Below are 18,653 nucleotides of genomic sequence, written 5' to 3' on the forward strand. Positions count from 1 at the left end.
GATTGTATTTGTTTTCATATCTTGTCCCTGAGATCAGAAGCACCAGTCAGTAATTGAGAAGAGAAGGGGATCAGTGAGAGCGGCTGAGGGACAAGGGAGGGGGATGGGGCGAATACGGTGGCAAGACATCTTTTGCACTAGTATAAAATGTCGTGATGAAACCATTACTTACAATTAGTACATGCTGCTCAGTTTATCACTATAGGTTTGAGCACAGAGGACACGTGCCTGAACTTGTCCAAGGCTGAGAAGGACCTGGGAAGTGGGCTGATCAGAATACCGCCTTTCCTGCCCCAGCTTCCCCTGTGAATGCCCCGAGATTGATAAAAAAAACATTCCTCACATTCAAAGACTGCAGACCGCACTGTTCTGAGTGTGGGCATTACCCTCAATGGTCTGTGGGTTACCTGCTTGCTCCTCAGCTTTGATGTGTGTCCCTAGAGTCCCAGAGTAGGAGATTTGGAGAGGTAAGTGACAGGCTAGTGGGCTAGTGGTTTTTGTGTGAGTGGAAAAGAGGAAGTAACTCTGCTGCCCAGAGAGGATTAGAACAAGTGAGATGCTGGGCGGGGCTGGAGCAGATAGCAGGACACCCACTGGACCCTTCCCCAGCTTTACTACTGGGAGTTTACCCCACAAACAGTAGTCACGTAGGTGAAATGTGTGTGTTCTTGTGAAAATCAGGGAGCCCTGTGCTAGAAAAAGGATCCCGTTTTGAGAAATTTTCACGGCTGTGGCTGGTCACTTTTACCATTGGAACCGTCTGTTCTCAGGCTCAGATATAAAGGGTACCTGCTCATCTTCCCCACAGGAGGTTGGTAAAGATTCAGAAGAGGGGGCTGGAGAGATGGCTCAGTGGTTAAGAGCACTGGCTGCTCTTCCAGAGGTCCTGAGTTCAATTCCCAGCAACCACATGGCGGCTCACAACCATCTGTAATGAGATCTGGCGCCCTCTTCTGGCGTGCAGGCATGCATGGAGGCAAATTGTATACATAATAAATAAATAAATCTAAAAAAAAAACATAAAGATTCAGAAGAAAATGCCATGAGGTCTGTAGACAGCATCCTGCACAGGCAGGCGCCTTAAACCAATGAGAACATTCAGCTGCCCCATGTTCTCCCGAGGCCCCAGAGGAAGTGGAAAGTGGAGTTGGCTCCCTCAAACAAAACTGAAGTCAGCATTTGAAACATGAGTTCATTCTGGCATGTATCTATTGGAGTCTGTTCCTGCCTTTTAATATCTATTTGTCTTTTTGTCTACTGGGTATCTGAAGAATAACTCAAGATAGTCTTAAATGTATCCAATAAGGGCTTTTATATATTTTCTAATTAAGGAAGAAGCATGTTTGTGTGGCAGAAATTCGTCACAGAGACTAACAGAGACAAGACTTGGCTGAGTAGGGTGAACACAGAAGATTATGATTTAGGGAGGATTTTGTCATGAGAGTGTGTTTTTGTTTGTTTTTACAAAGGCATGGAGAGATTGTCCAGTGAGTAAGAATGCTTGCTGTAGCTGGGTGTGGTGTTGCATGCCTTTAGTCCCAGTAGAGGTAGGCAGATCTTCATGAGTTAGAAGAGGCCAGCCTGGTCTCCATTGTGAGTCCAGGACAGCCAGAGTTATATAATAGAAAGACCCTGTCTCAAAAACAAACTCAAAAACAATTAAAAAGAGAATTTGCTGCATAAACATGAGGACTTGAGTTCAGATCCCAGCACCTGGGTAAAAGTCCAAGTGTGGCTGCACGGGCTTATAGCCACTTACTGTGGGTGGGGGAGGTGGAGCCAGGGTCTTGGTAGCCCCCAGGTTCAGTTAAGGACCCTGTCTTAGAGGAAGAACATGAAAGAGTGCCAGAGCAGGAGAATGCTGGATGTTCTTTTTACCCTCCACATGTGTATGCGCACATGTGTATGTGCGCGCGCGCGCACACACACACACACACACACACACACACACACACACACACGAAGAAGGCTGTTATTTCACTAACCCTAAGAAAAATGCATGCAGAATGTTAGTAAATTTAAAACCATACGGAGCTTCCTTCCCTGAACCTGAAAATAGTAATTTCTGTTGCCAAATCCCCTATTGTGCTACTATTGATTTGTTTTGTTTTGTTTTTAATGCTACTATTGATTTAAAGGCAATAACAAGATGCAAATTGTGGTTATGAAGGGGACAGTTCACAGTCAGTTTGGTGCAGACAGACTGCGGTCACCATGCCACAGGCACAAGGACTTCTGATTTCTATTTCACTAGGGTGTATCAAGATGTAGACCTGTGATGTGGGTGGAACGGGGCTCCGGAGCATAATCCGAGTTGCCAGAGAGTCTGTGGAAATAACAAAGCTTCCATGCTGCAGACAGGCTGCCGAGTGATTAAAGGTGAAACATTCTAAGATCATGAAGACAGGAGAGTTTTGGAGTAAAGTTGCCCGTGTCAAAGGACATCCATTGTGGTAGCAGGGGCAGAAGAAATATGTAGAAGAAGGTAAAAGAACTCTAAGAGCAATAAGAGGAATTTATTGCCGGCAAAGCAAGGCTGGGAAAGCGAACACAGTTTCTGTTTCCTGGCCATGCTTGGAACCAATAAATTTCCCTAGGGAAGAAAAGCTACTGACAAAATAAAAAAAGAAGATTGCTTTTTATCAGGTGAGGTAAAAATGAGTGCAGTTGATGAGAACACAAGTCCCCAGTCTGTTGGTGATTTAATCTCAGCAGTGGAGTGGCCACACAAAGCAATTGTCTCCGGTGTTCCGGCTCAGTCAGAGAGAGGAGCTTTGCCTCGAAGTCTTATTGGTTTGGATAAAACACAAATAGAGAAACACTGAGTTTTCAGGATAGAAAGGATCTTTGTAATAATTCTTCACATGAGCAAACCGAGACCTGACCAAAGGAGATAAGCGGTTTGCCCCAAAGTCTCCGCCAAGTCAGATTGTGGCCGAGCAGGAATGAGACAGAGCTCGAGAGCAGGGCTTGTGCGTTTGCTCCGTGGCTTTCATCTCCGTGACTTAGACGTGAGTTAAGAGCTGGTGTAAAGGAAGGTCCTCTTTAGAGCAAAGCTGATCAAGGGAGGGGACAGAGGCTAGTCCCAGGAGATCTGTGTAAGGATTCATTTGGTAACGTGAAGATTGTGCGGAAGGGGCAGGGCTCTAATTGAGGAGAGAGAGAAAGATGAGAATGGCTGTTATCTCCACTTTGTTATCAGGTGACGATAGCATTTCCTCCTCGCGGCCTTAGCAGGCTTTAATTAAGTGTCAAACACAGTCAGAATCTAAATCGTGGGTAGCCTAGGAAAAGGTGGACTGGGAAGGCCTACTGAGAAGTGGAGAAAATGTGTTAGAATTCCTCTGCCCTGCAATACTGTCGAAATGACTGTTTAAAAGCTTCTCCCTTTCTCCCCATCTTCCCATCTCCCCCATCCCCCATCCACCTTTCACATCTCCCCACCAGTTTTGAGACAGGGTTTCTCTGTGAAGCCCTTGGCTGTCCTGGCACTCACTCTGTAGACAAAGCCTGGCTTTGAACCCAGAGATCCACTTGCCTCTGCCTCCCAGGTGCTGGGATTGAAGGAGTGCGCCATCACTGCCCTCTCTTCCCCCCCCCCCACTTCTCTTCCATACATTAATTTAAAAACAAACGCCTTGTTATATTTCCTTGATGTATTTCCCACACTATCTTGTTGACTCGCCTTTCAGGTAGGGAAACAGACAACGTATGTGAAATACAGATTTAGGAAGAGACTGGGACTCAGGCAGGAAGTGTGCTGGGTTTTGAGGTTCATCTTTTGTAGCATTTGAAACTACTAGACCTGTACTATAAATGATGATGGACCCCTCCCCCTTTGATAATTCCCTGACTGTGCTGTGTTTAAAGGTCGTGTGCCAGTTCAGGGCTTTTAATATTTCTCTTCCTCATGATATCATAATTAAAGCATAGCCGGAAGGCATCAAAAAACACATGCATATTCCACACCTGTGCATAAACACGACTTAAGAATCACGCCTGGAGGTGGTGCATGTCTGTCCTCTCAGCGTTTGGGAGATCAAGGCAGGAGGCTCAGGAGCGTAGGCAGATGATGAAACCCTCTCAAGAAAATGGAAAAAAAAAGCATTATAGGAGATGTGGGTTTTTTAAAACATAAATATTTCCTTTATTTGCTAGTGATTTTTTTAAAAAAAAAAAAGAATTAGATAACTCCTGCCTTTAAGGACTGAGTGATAAAATATCCTTGATTATAAGTGCTAGAATTTTTTTTTTTTATTCCCAGATTGCGCCTGTGTCTTCTGGAACAGTTCAGTCGCGGAAGAAATGACACTTTTATGCTTGTAATGAGGCATCATTAGCCAGAGGCTTTTTGTAAGCATGTAATTTCAGACTTCATTACAAGCTGGACTTGGGCGTCCACACCAGCGTTGCTCAGGAAGACCGCTTCTCCTGTGACTGCACGGGGCCTTGCATTTTTAATGCCTCTGTTAGAATATGTATGAAACAGCATCACCTGTGGAGGGCATTCGTCTTCACGGCGCCTGGGTCACGAGGCTAGGAACTGGTAGGCCTTCACTGGCCTTCCGTGAGACTTTCCAGTTTGAGAAATAAAAGTACATGATATAATCTGAAATTCATTTTGATTTAGTCCTTTCTACTGGCAAGGTAGAGGAAATCCATGTATGTGTGTATCTAGGAAGTTGTTTTTCTTACTGTGTAGGTGACTGGCCTAGAATTTAGACCAGGTTGGCCTCACATTCACAGAAATCCTCCACCAATCCTCCGCTTGCCTCTGCTTCTGCCCTCTGAGTTCTGGCATGAAAGGGGAGTGCCGCCATGCCTGGCTAGGGTTTTTGTTTGTTTGTTTGTTTTTCTTTTTTCTTTTTTGTTTTTTTTTGAGACAGAGTTTCTCTGTAGCTTTGTAGCCTGTCCTGGAACTAGCTCTTGTAGACCAGGCTGGCCTTGAACTCACTGAGTTCACACGTCTCTGCCTCCCGAGTGCTGGGATTAAAGGCATGCGTCACCACCACCCAGCAACCTTCTGAATTCTACAATGGATGAGAATAAACACATAGTACTTTGTAATACCCGGCCTTCATCTTTGGAAGCTCCTTCCCCCTGTGGGGAAAGCCCGCCAAGCTCTGACCCCTCCCCAGGGAGGGTCAGGACCACTGCCATAGGCTATTTCGGCTGCCGCCCTTGAAAGGAACACGTGGTCTCAGGTTTTGCGTGGGGGGTGGGCGCGGGGGGGGGCGCCCTTTTCCTCGCCACCCCTGCCCTTTTCCTCGCCATGCTCCCAGCCACCCAGGAGCACTGCATTTATTAAACGTGGGCATCTTTTATCTGGTCTAGTTTGATTTGATCAGAATTATTTGCGTTGGTGGAGAGGCTCGTTTTAAGATTATTCCTAACACACTTGTCTTCCTTTTAAATGTCTGTACTTAGAGGAAGGTATTGCTGAACTAAGTCATAGCAGTCTTGCTAGGAGAATTGAGCTTGAGATAACGGACGCTCCTGACTTCCTGATAAACATATCGAAATATGTAGTGATATTTAAGCCTGCCCATGAACTGTACAGTGATGTCATCCAGAATTTTATGTCAATCCTAAACCCAGAAATCAAGACGTGAGTTCCTACAGGCGAGGACAGATCTGCTACTGACCTGATCCTTTCCCTTTGACAGCATCTACTGAGCCTTGATCCCTCAGTTCTGAGAGTGTGCCAGGTCTCCCTTCAAGCCTCGTGGGTGTCTGTGGCCATGGCCATGAAAATGTGTGAGCCCACACGTGTGCCCACATGTCCATAAATGAACATATGGTCCCGTGTGATGTTGTTAAATGGAAGTGCTAGTTTCAAAGGATGGCCGATGATCTCAGGTCATAGACTTTGTCATATTTCTAATGTTAATGCCCATAGCAAGTATGTTCACTTCTAATTTATTTTACAATGAGAAGATGGAACAGGGTCCTTTGAGCTGCACAAGCTCCCATGACTAGGCTCCTTCCCATCCCATAGTCCTGTGTGGCTCCCCCGTGACTTCCTTCCGTTACACCCCCAGCTAGGTCCACTCCTTCCCACCCCAAAGGTCTGCACAGTGAATGATTCAGCAACCTGAGTTCGTGGGAAATAAACAAACAGTACCAGTGCACGAAATCAAAAGAGGCCTATCAGAATACCACAAAGTCAACAAAATGACAGGAATTAATACACTTCTTTCAATAATAGCTCTTTATACTAATGATCTCAATTCCCCAATAAAGAGACACAGACTAGCAATTAGGATTAGAAAATAGGCTCCATCTTTTTGTGCCTCTAAGAAAAATACTTCACCATTAATGATAGATACATTAGGGTAAAAGGGTGGGAAAAAGTATTCCAAGTATTCCAAGTAGGGAAGCAGGTGTAGCTAACCTAATGTCTGACCAAGTAGACTTCAACCCAAAATAAATTAGAAGAAATAAGGAAGGTCACTTCATATTGACCAACAGAACAGTCCATCGTAAGGACATTACAACATAAACATATACACACCAGCCGGGCAGTGATGACGCGCATCTTTAATCCCAGCACTTGGGAGGCAGAGGCAGGTGGATCTCTGTGAGTTCAAGGCCAGCCTGGTCTACAAGAGCTAGTTCCAGGACAGGCTCCAAAGCTACAGAGAAACCCTGTCTAGAAAAACCAAAATAAAATAAAATAAAATAAACATATACACACCAACTGTGGGCATACCCAACTTTGTAAAACTAGATTAAGCCCAACAGTCAGTGGCAGGTGACTTCAGCACTCCATTCTCAGCAATACACGGGTCACCTGGACAGAAGTTAAACAGAGGAAGAGTGGCGTTAAATGACATCAGAAATCAGATGGTCACAAGATCTACAGAACATTTCACTCAAACTAAAGAACACACAATCTTCTTGGCACTCACGGAACTTCCTCCAAAACCAGCCACATAGAGGGGACAGAGAAAGTCTTAACAAACATAGGAAAAGAGAAATAATGGCCTTCATTCTCTCTGACCGCTGTGGAGGAACGCTGAGTATTACCTGCACAGAAAACTGTGAAAAATACACTAGCTCATGGAGACTATATAACACACATCCAGGTGATACGTGAGTTAAGGAAGAAATCAGGATGGAAGTTAAAAATTCCTAGAATTGGATGAAAACAGAAACACAACATACCCACATCTGTGGGACACGGTGAAGGCGTCCCAAGAGGACAGCTGATGGCTACTTACCCACACAACAAAACCAGAGAGAGTGCGATTTAATAGCTTAATGGTACCCTGGAAAGCTTTGAAAAACAGTAACAGACAACACCCACAAATAGTAAACAGGAAGAGATAATCAGAGTCGGGGCTGAAGTGAACGAGACTGAAGTGAACAAGACAGCAGAAGGGGTGAGTGAAGTGAAGACCTGGCTCTGTGAAAATATCAACAAGATTAGTTTTCACCCAAATTAACCGTTAGATAGAGAAAGAAGACTTGGATCAATAAAATTAGAGACAAGAAGAGACATTACAGCAGACTGAGGATATACAGAAACTCATAAGGCTGTACTTTAAAATAAGTTACTTTGTTTTATTACTTATTATGAACACTGTATACTTGTATGTATATACTTACAGGTACATATGCCTACTTAAGGATATACTAATCCAAATTTTGTTCCCCAGCTTTTATAATATAATTAAACTGCTGTTCTCTTACCTGAAAAGCGAGGTTCAAGTGACTGGGAAGCTAGGACTGCCTTCGTTGTGTCCCGTCGATTTTGATATATTGTGTTTCCCTTCTCATTCATGGTGGATGTTAACGTTACATTTCTTCATTGTCCCCGAGACAGGGTCTCTTTCTGCTGCCCAGGGTGGCTCAGACCCCTCGTTTTCCCTCCTCAGCCTGCTGAGTGCTGAGACCCCAGGTGAGTTTCACCATGCCTGGCATAGACATGAACTCCAGATGCCTGCTTTGTCTTTTCAGAATACGGCAGGAGAATGACATGGTTGATTCAGCGCCTCAGTGGGAAGCCGTATTAAGGCGACAGAAGGAAAAGGCCCAAGTGGATCCTAACAACAGGCGATCCAGACACAGATCTCGCTCGTATGTGGGTTCTTTTTCCACTTTTGTTCCGAATCCGGGAGCTGGACCGGGCAGGTGTTGGATGCTCAGGTTGCTCTTTTATGGGCGCCTTTTCCACGGGGACCAACCAGCCAGTTTGGTCACCATTCATTAACCGTTTCTGCAGGCTTAGAAGTTGGAGCTCAGGCAGAGCAAGGCCATCAAAACCCATATTTTTAGTTTCCTGTTGTTTTTTAACAAATGCACACGTCCAGCCAGATAACCAGAGCCGCCTTTGTTCTGAAGCCTGGCTGCTGGTGAAACACCCGCCGCCTCGCCCAGGTTGAGTCTACAGAATTCTCCGAAGTCTTCTTCGAAATCGAAATCGAACCCGATGTGACTGTCTTCCTGTCACATTACCATTTGTGAGCAGTAGTCATTGGATGATTCATTACACCCCGATGTTGAGATTTGCCTACCCTTCCTGTTGCTAGGCAATGACATGGGTGAGCAGCATTACCCCGTAATGGCGAGATTGCCTGTCCCCCAGATCAGTCATCTGTGAGCTGATAAAGTGGTGTGCCTACATCCTCGTGTGTGTGCGTGCGTGCGTGTTCATTAGTCTGCACATCACGAGTTCGGCCACCCTGCCTGCTCCACTTGCCACGCATGCCTGTTTCCAGTGAGCTGGGACTAACGGCAAAACCTTCCGTGGTCCTGGGTGACCAGCTGCAATGGTCTGGGGTCCTTACTCCTGGGAGGAGAGAGGAGTGTCCGAACGGGGAGAGGACGGATGTGGAAAGTTGATGGAACAACCAGCTAGGTAGGTGTCTCTGGGGAGCCAGAAGAAAGCTGGGAAGTTGTTAGGTTGACGACCAGGACAGGACACGGGAGGATACAGCATCGATCGTGTGCTGTGTATTTGAAGAGATGCTCCTCAATTATAGATACTCAGCTTTTCACTAGAACTTTTATTTAAAGATGTGGTCTCATGGGGCTGGAGCGATGGCTCCGTGGTTAAGAGCCCTTGCTGCTTTTACAGAGGAATTAGATTCTTTCCCAGCACCCTCATGGTGGGTAGTTCACAATCATCTGGAACTCCAGTTCCAGGGACCCAGCACCATCTTCTGACCTCTTGTGCACATGTGGTGCACAGACATACATGCTGGCAAAACATACACATTAAGTAAATACATCTAAAGCAAATAATGGAAAACAGAGCCTCGCTGTGGCCCTGACTGACCTGTAACCTGCTGTATAGGCTTAGCTGGCCTTCAGCTCCCAGAACTCTGCCTGCCTTGGACTCCAAGTGTTGGGATTAAAGGCATGTATGTCATTATACTTGATAGAGAACCTTTTGTTGTTGTTGAGAAAGGCTTTCAAGCCCCTGTTAGCCTTTGGCCTTAAACTCATTCCTGCCTTCCTGCCTTCTTTCTTTTTCTTTTCTTTGGAGAAAGGATTTCACTATGTAGCCCTAGGCGACCTGGCCTGGGGTTTGCTATAGAGACCAGACTGGCCTGGAGCTCACAGAGATCCACCTGTTTCTACCTCCTGAGTTCTGGGATTAAATGTATATACCTTTGTATCCTGCCTAGGACCTTGAATTTCGGATCTTCCTGCCTCTATACCTCCCTGAAGTAAGGGTTACAGGCAGTTTTTCCTGTCCAGTTTTTCTTCTTCTCTTTTTAATGTCGCACAAGGGGTTTCAGATTTTCCCTCTGTAGACCAGGCTGACCTCGAGCTTACTGAGATCTGCCTGCCTCTGCCTCCCAAGTGCTGGGATTAAAGGGGCTTGGGCTGAGTATTTACACATTCTAGACCTTCTTATTTGAGGATTGCAATAAAGACCCACACGGATTTGCAAAGTAGCATGGTAATTTAATCCTAAGTAAACTGATAGGGCAGGCCAGATACACTGTCAGGGGTGAGAGTGGGCCACACAGGTGAGGGTGCCCAAGGGCCTGGGGCCTCTTTCTACATGCTGCCTAAAGGAAGGAGGAGGTTGGTTACTGGGGGTGTGTTTACACAGTTCTCTATTGTGATTGGAAGATTTGGATAGCAGACCTTTGCTCATGTATCACAGTGCATGGGATCATGTGTGCATCCAATAACACATAGGCATATGATGGAAAATCGAGGGTTCCTTCCCCTACAAATTCATGTAGAGGGCTGCGCTTGCCTCTGTGGCGCATGCATCCCAAACTAGTTCAAGTTGAACTGGCTGTGTGCTCACAAACTCAGACCTAACTCTAGTGTGGCTGAGCAGAGTCTGTCTCAGCTTAACGGCTGCTGAGGGGCAAAGGGAGGAGTAAGGTATTCCACTGTTCAGAGCCGGGTGTGCATGCAGCTTGATGCAGGTAGGCGTCCTAGGCTACTAACAGCTCGTGGGGTGCATTGTTCGGAGCTGTGCATGTGAGTGCAGGCACACACGTGTGTGCACATAGTACATGTAGTTATGGGGGTCAGGCTGCCAAGGGAGCATCTTACTCGTCCTTCCTCCCTTCCTGTCCTGATTAGGATCCTGAAGTTAGAAGGAGATGTCCACAGCACAGCCCAAACAGTGGAGTCCTGGGTGGCTAAAGTATCCCTGCTGCTTGCCTGCCTCAAGAGTGTTCGCCGAGAACTTTCTTTGCGGGAAGTTTTGTATTGTGAACTCCATTTATCTTTTTCTCTTTTACAGTTTTTTATTTACTAATTATTATTAGTGTGTGTTTGTGCCCTCCGACCCCAAACAAGCATTAAGCTGACCGTGACCGGCTCTTATCTGCTAAACGTTTAGGAAGCTCAGTGTTGTCTAGGGTATGTTTCAGTTCATTTCTGTGGCATTCGTGTGTGCTGCTGTGACATCTGCATAAGACAGGGTCAGCTTTGGTCGGTCTTGTTGAAACTGCTTCACAGGAGGAAACCTCCACTCCTTGGGTTGTGCAGAAGAGGCCGTGCCCTGGGCCCTCAAACAATAGTCTGTGTGTGCTAGTGGGCTCCACCGCCCCCTGGTGGCCATAGTGTGGTACTATATTTACCGACTGAAAACTGTGATGTGAGCAGTGAGGCTTATAAGTAATAGGTCCAGTGAGACACAAAATCCAGCTTAGGTGGGTGTTCAGTGACGTTTCTGGATGCCCCTGCTCAAGCTTCGACAGCTGGGATACTGGGCATCATGTTCCTGATTAGGACAGGAAGGGAGGAAGGGCGAGAAGGTGCTCCCTAATTCCACTTTTCTGACCATTAAGGAATATCAGAAGTGCTAAGGGTTTGCTAATAAGTGCTTTGAAGGCTCTAAGTAAGTATAATTTTTGCATTTGCAATTTTTTCACCTTCTCTTTTAGAGATGCAGTTAGCTTACAGATGACAAAACAGTCCGAGCTGGACACTACCATGTTGGTTATTTGAAGTAAATATTGTATATTATATATTATTGCATAGCTATTTTGAGACTGTGTAGCCCAGACTGGCCTTGAGCTTTCAGTTCTCCCCCCCCCCCCGCCGCCCAGCTGCACAAGTGCTTGGATTACAAGCTAATCTGTCCAAACTAATTTATCCAGTTGTTTTAAAGCTGAATCATTGCATAAGTATAGATGGAGATATATACTTTTGAAAAGCACCGAATCAACACTAACTAGTCCTTTAACACCTTTACATACTGTGAGGACAGCTAACCATTCCTCCAGCACCTCCCTGTAACATGAAGAGAGCTAACTAGTCCTCCAGCTAGTCCCTATAACGAATCGGTACTTCTAGCACTTTCCTGAAAGAACAGCTCACCAGCAGAAGTGTGCAGTGTGTCTTCTCCCACATACTTTTTTATTTTTATTTTTTAGTTATAAACCGATTGGCCTAGCAGCTCAGACTTCTTATTAACTCTTACAACGTATATTAGCGCATTATTCTTGTCTGTGTTAGCCACGTGGCTCGGTAGCTTATTCGGCGAGGCAGTCACATCTTGCTGCTTCTGTGGCTGGGTCGGGACCGCCCACCCACATGGCTTATGCTAGACTATTGCGTGGCCTCCGGTGAGAACTGCGTGCTGACGCAGCATGTTGAAGGGGAAGCGTAGCTTAGGTCTCTGAAATAGTTGCCCCTTCTTAGTATCGTTAAATGGGCTGACAGACTACCCTGGGGTCAGAAGGGCAAAGTGCAGAAAAGGCAGGTTTTGCTCAAGAGACCTTCTGGAACCATTTGTATGATTTTTTTTTTGAACATACAGTTTTATATAACAATGGTCAACCCCATTTGTGGTCACACACCCAGGCTTTGTCCCCCATCCCTTACCACATTTCACTCCTTTTGATTTGACCGAAAGAGCAGATTTTTCTTGTTCCCCTACCCAATCCACACACGCAAAGGAGAAACCGTTTAGTAAATTCTGTAGCTAAGTAAATAGCTTCCTGTAGTCTGTGGATTCGGCAGGCCCTGCCAGAATGCATGAGAGAAAAATGAAAGCATTGATGATACTGTATGCTGGAAGCGATACTGAACCTCAGTGTAAAATTCCACAGGGAAGGGTTTGTCAGGGGCTTAAACTCTTGGCCTCTTTGTTCGGGTTTAGGACCTTTCTTTGGGCCTCTTATCAGATCCTGAGGGTATGGAAGAGTCCCATTCTGTGACAACGACGGAAATAATTGACTTTTCCTTGCTATAATGGAGGTTCACAGTTGACCCAATGGAGAATTTGAACACAAGTGGTGGCTTCAGATTTCCTGTTCTAGGGCTTTAAACATGATGGTGTGATTTCTATCCAAGAAGGTCTTCAGGGAAAGGCAGTGGCTTGAGTGGAAGCCACAGATTGGCTCTGTCCCTTCTGGCCTAAGTTTCGGTGCAGAAATGCAGCTTGAGACGTCATATAAAAGGGGAGACGTTATTGGGCCACGTGCCTTCCCCTCATGGCTGTGGCTTGTGCTAGGTCATCACAGATCACGCTGAGAGCCTTAACAGTGGGTGACAGAAGTGAGTTCTGTTATGCTTAAAAGTGGGTGGCTGGTGAAATGGCTCAGCAGGCTAGGGGTGCCTACTGCCTAGCCCAAAGAATTGAGTTAGATCCTTGGGACCAGTATGGTCAGAGCCGAGAGTCAACTCTTGCAGACTGTCCTGAGCATACCATGACGCACACGTGTGCACACATAAACAAATGTAATAAAAAGTAATAGTAAGATCCGAAACCAGAGCCCCTGGTCACTGTCCATTGTCCAGCTATACCCAGAAAGGGTCTGTACACATGTCCCCAAAAGTTCTAAGCTCTTTCCTTTCTTCCTGTGTATTTTTTGCTTGTGATGTGTAGGGTCTCGCTGTGGAGCACTGGCCGGCCAGGCTGGTGTCAAACCTGTGGTGAGACTCCTGCCTCTGCAACGCTGAGATTGTAGCTCTATCTGCCCATCCTGGCTTCTAGGCTTTTTCATAAATGAAGTTTTGGCGATGTCTCATTTTTTTTATGCACAAATATGTGAGCTTTTCAGTGACACTGGTAATTAAGTTACCCACTGTCTTTTCACTGGTCATTGTCACAGCTCTGGCTGCTCATGTGTCCTGTCAACAGCCAAACGGCAAGTAAGACCTCACAGAACTATTACCGGTAACTCTTAAGGTTTGTGGAGGACACATGTTGCAGAGGTGAATGCTGTCTCATTTATTTGCAGAAGAAGTCCAGATATCCAAGCAAAAGAAGAGCTGTGGAAGCACATTCAGTGAGTACTGGGTCTCCCCCGTGTGTACAGTGTGTATATAGTACACACACACACTCACACACACAGTCACACACACACTCACAGTCTCACACACACTCACAGTCTCTAACACACACATACTCACAGTCTCACACACACTCAGTCTCTCTCTCTCACACACACACACAGTCTCACACACACTCACACACACACACACACACAGTCTCACACACACTCACACACAGTCACACACACTCACAGTCTCACACACACTCACACTCAGTCTCTCTCTCACACACACACACAGTCTCACACACACTCACACACAGTCACACACACTCACAGTCTCTAACACTCACACACACTCACAGTCTCACTCACACTCAGTCTCTCTCTCTCTCACAGTCTCACACACACAGTCTCTCACACTCACACACACTCAGTCTCACACACGCACACACTCACACACACACACACACACACACACACATGCACGAGTGTTTTGCTTGCATGTTTGTATATGCACCATGTGCATGCCTGATGGCTCTGGATTCCCTGGAACTGGAATTACAGATGGTCGTGAGCTGCCATGTGGGTGCTGGGTGCCACACTTGGGTCTTCTGCAAGAGCAGCCTGTGCTCCTAATTGCTGAGCCTTATGTCCAGGATGATACTTGCGGCTTTAAATTGACTGTAAGGAAAACCAGTGCCACTGCAGGGAGCCTTGGTCTGACAGCTCAGCAGGTCCCCGTGCTCATTTTTGTTGTCTGATACCGACAATGGTGTCAGGTGCCACATACGAGCAGCTGCCCAGGGGCTGCACCAGTTCCTCCTCTCCAGGGTCACTTAGCTTGTCTGTCACTGTACCTTGGCTAGGATCTGTCGATTACAAAGGAAAACGAAGAGAAGCAAATCCATGTAGAAGGAAAGACCCTGGCACAGGAGAGAAGTTTACCAATGGGGAGATGGGGCCCTGAAGGTGGGGGTACAGAAAGGAGGGAAAGAGCTACAGGAAAGGGGTTCTCCCATGTTCCCTTGCAGGTGTTCTAGTTCTCAGCTCCCTGCACATCATACATGAGTCCTACAAGGGCAGAAGGGGGAAGCTTGTCAATTGGGAGTGAGCAGTATTAGTATGTATGCAGGCCCGACAGCTTTCACCTCATTGCTTTATTCCCTCCTAGGAAGGAACTTGTGGACCCGTCTGGGCTGTCGGAAGAGCAGCTGAAGGAGATCCCGTACACTAAAGTAGAGTGAGTGTGACCGTCTTTGCCATTTTATCAGTGGGAAGGTGGATCTTGATCTCCATTGCCTTGACAAAACACCACGGCCAAGGAAGCTTGCAGAAAGCAAGCATTTAGTTTGGCTTACAGTTTCAGAGGGTTAGAGTCCAGCTTAGATCTGGGACAACACATCAGGGGTGGCAGGACCAGCCGACAGCTCATCCTGATCCACAGTAGGGGGCAGAGAAGGCACACTGGAATGGCCCACCCTGGTGACACACCTCCAGTAAGGCCACACCTCCTAATCCTTCCCAACAGTTCCAATTGGGTACTAAGTATTCAAACATGAGCCCATGGGGGCCATTACCATTCAGACCAGCACAGAAGGGGACACTTCATTCTTTCTTTATGTTCCACGCAGTGTCTCAGTTTGTACATTAACCAAAGATTAATGTAGGGAAGAGGTAGGAAAGGTAATATAGAGCTATTTCCTCTGTGAGGTGGTTCAGGTTTCCAGACCTTTTAAAAAAAGCAGTCTGAGCTAGGTGTGGAGGTGCATGCTTATAACCCAGCAGTTGGGGTGTGGAGCTGGGAGGATGGGGGTTTAAATCATCTTCAGGTATGCAATGGGTTCCAGCCTGACGCCAGCCTGCACTTCATAAGACCCTGTACCGAACAAACTCCACCTCCAGCATAAAAACAAGAGTACCAAAGGCAGTTTGAAAGTTGCTTTTATAGTTCAGTATTCAGGAAAAGCTGCCCATTTTCCTGCTCTGACTGTTGAGTGCTTCCTTGCTGCCCTCTCAGGACTCAGGGCGACCCGGTCCGCATCAGGCACTCACATTCTCCGCGGAGCTACCGGCAGTACCGCAGGTCCCAGTGTTCAGACGGAGAGCGGTCGGTTCTCTCGGAAGTGAAGTAAGTGGCCAGTCTCACGGCTCCACACGGCAGCCCGCAGAGCTCCCCGCATGGCAGAGCTTAGGATCGGAGGTCTGTCCCGGTCACAAGTTCTGACGCTTTCTCTTTGGCAGCTCGAAAACAGATCTTGTGCCACCACTTCCAGTGACCCGTTCCTCAGACGCCCAGGGGTCCGGTGGCTCTACAGTGCATCAGGTTAGTGAGCTTTTAAGGTGTCCCACTGATGACTGTAAAAAATAGGCATTTTATTTAGTGTGCATGATGTATGTGGGCATGGTCAGAGAACTTCTTTGAGGATGTCTTACATGGGCTTTGAACTCAGGTAATAAGGGTTGAACTGCACCGGTTTTTACCCATTGAGCCATCTTGCCAGCCCAGCCCAACACTTTAACATTCTTTTTTTTTTTTTTTTTTTTTTTTTGGTTTTTCGAGACAGGGTTTCTCTGTAGCCTGGAACTAGCTCTTGTAGACCAGGCTGGCCTCGAACTCAGAGATCCACCTGCCTCTGCCTCCTGCGTGCTGGGGTCAGAGGTGTGCACAGACAGGGGAAGCAACTGTGAGAATTTTGAGAGACATCCTGTGCTTTCAGGAATTCCTTTGGATATATCCAGCAATATCTTGTAGACCAGGTTGGCCTTGAACTCAGAGATCCACCTGCCTCTGCCTCCTGTGTGCTGGGGTCAGAGGTGTGCACAGACAGGGGAAGCAACTGTGAGAATTTTGAGAGACATCCTGTGCTTTCAGGAATTCCTTTGGATATATCCAGCAATGAGTCTTTAACTCCATTCTCGCATTTTGTTTACCAAAAAAAAAAAAAAAAAACAAAAAAACACATGCAAAATCCTAAAGCAGATGGATGTGTCCAAAAACCATGGGCACGGCCTCGAAAGAGCTGCTAGGAATGAGAAGAGGTAGTGCGAGAAGATCCCGGACAGCGGGCACGGGGAGGGTGAGACCGCGATCACATGGAGCTAGGATGAGAATAATTGCTTCACTGATTTAAAGAATGGCGGGGGGGGGGGGGGGAAGGAGGGGAGCTTTAAGGTATTTTTCCAAGCTGGAGAAATGGTGATAGGCACAGCTGGTCTGTTAGACAGAACTAGGTTCTGTTGTAGCTGACCTCCGCAGCAAAGGGAATGTCGCCCGGGAGGTGTTTGTACCTGTGATTGAAACAGAAGCCATAACCAATCCGGTCATCCCTGAGGCAGGGGCAGAGATGTGGAAGCACTGTTGGTGGCATCCTTGGGTTTCCATCTGACCTAATTAATGGTTGTATACAAGTCCCGACTCAGAAAGTCCTGGGTATGATGTCCAGGCTCAGGTAGGTCAATTAGCCTCTTGATAATGCAAATCTCCAAGGCTCCTCACCCTACTTGACAGTGCCATTCGGTTCCAGAAGACAGAGCTCTATGCGACCACACTGTACAGTAACTGTTTCAACTTTTAGCTGTCTCTGGCCTTGCTCAGAAAAGGAAGCCCTCGTTAAGGAAGTCTTTAAATAATGAATAAAACTCATGTGTACTGAATCTTGTCAGACCAAGAGTAAACACGTTTGATTTTTGCAGTTAACTAGTGGAAACTCTCAAACACTATCATAGACTTTTCTCTGTGTTAATTACAACTTGCAGTGTCGTAAAATAAATTTAATGTGGCCACACTATGTAGCCCAGGGATTGTCTTGCTCTCTTCCTGGGATTATCCAAGTGTGTCCTCTATGCCCAGCTTCTGGTCTATTTCTAATAGTACTCAATCCGATCATTGTCTTGTCATCAATTGTTTTTCTAGCGAAGAAATGGCTCTAAAGACAGCCTGATTGAAGAAAAATCTCAGCTGTCTACAATCAACCTGGCTGGAAAGCATACAGCAAAAACAATAAAAACTGTCCAGGCTGCCCGCCTCAAGACAGAGACTTGACCTGCTTAAGGGTGGGGGTGGAAATCCTGTGCCACTGGCACTTCTGAAACTGTGAATTAGAGAACTTATCCACATGTCGCGGGCATGTCTTTAGCGAAAGAAAACGAGCATTTAAGGGTTTATGCACAGCCTTCTTGAGCTGTGGAGCCTTCTGACCGGAGGGACCCTATGAACTCACTGGATGCCAGTCTTCCCTGGAGCCCGTCCAACTCTTCACCCCAGCCAGGACCCACACTTCTCATGAAGCCTTTGGATTCCTGGTCTGCAGACTGTTGTTGACTTTTATTCCCATAAAGCTGTTTGTATTATTGTATTTTGTGGCATCAAGTCCCAATGGTTATTTACAAATATTGTAAAAAGCTGTTAAGTGTTGATTTGAACTTAAGTGTCCTTGTCTTGTGTTTTCTGAGGGAAAAAAAAAAGCCTGTTTGGACCTTGCCTTCCTTTCCTCCCCAACACTCATGTACCCAGGTTTTGGACCTTGTCCTTCAGAGGACAAGGTATTGCTGTCAGCAGCTGCAACACAGCTTCTCCCTTACAGGACATTTCTAGGCTCCTTGCAACCCTGTTCCCTTAAGCCTCTTTACATTTTAATGCAGGGTCTCATCTGCCTCTTGTAGCCATTCACAGTTACTACAGCCCAGGAATTCAACTCTGCCAAGCTATCCCTTTGAGGGCCAACTGAAGCATCCTTAATGTCCATTCCAACCCCTCAAGGAGGTAGACAGCTCAGAGATACAGTGCCAAATTGTCCCCAACACTGGAACCACAACTGTGGCCTTTTATTTCCACACAGAAAAATAAAACTAAATCTAAGAATTCCTTTCTAACCGATATCTGATGTCTCAACGCTCTTTTCTCTGCTCTAATTCTAACCTGCTTCTACAGGACACCCTTTGCAGCCC

At 46.4% G+C, this 18,653-nt stretch overlaps 1 protein-coding gene across 2 annotated transcripts in view; it reads left to right on the forward strand.

The window, feature by feature from the left end:
- The window catches only part of Epb41l4a (erythrocyte membrane protein band 4.1 like 4A), a 200,599-nt gene extending 182,471 nt beyond the window's left edge, over positions 1 to 18,128 (forward strand). Inside the window, exons 19-24 of one of the 2 annotated variants that reach the window (XM_048442512.3) lie at positions 7,963 to 8,082; positions 13,671 to 13,718; positions 14,878 to 14,946; positions 15,724 to 15,834; positions 15,948 to 16,029; positions 17,620 to 18,128. In XM_048442512.3, coding sequence (XP_048298469.2) covers positions 7,963 to 8,082; positions 13,671 to 13,718; positions 14,878 to 14,946; positions 15,724 to 15,834; positions 15,948 to 16,029; positions 17,620 to 17,748 — 559 coding nt within the window. In that variant the 3' untranslated portion in view covers positions 17,749 to 18,128. The remainder of the gene's footprint in view (positions 1 to 7,962; positions 8,083 to 13,670; positions 13,719 to 14,877; positions 14,947 to 15,723; positions 15,835 to 15,947; positions 16,030 to 17,619) is intronic. The other variant, XM_048442513.3, reaches the window with a different exon arrangement.
- Positions 18,129 to 18,653: the final 525 nt, after the last annotated feature.

This window comes from Myodes glareolus, chromosome 13, assembly GCF_982192425.1.
Source record: "Myodes glareolus chromosome 13, mMyoGla1.1, whole genome shotgun sequence".
In the NCBI taxonomy this organism is placed as follows: Eukaryota; Metazoa; Chordata; class Mammalia; order Rodentia; family Cricetidae; genus Myodes; species Myodes glareolus.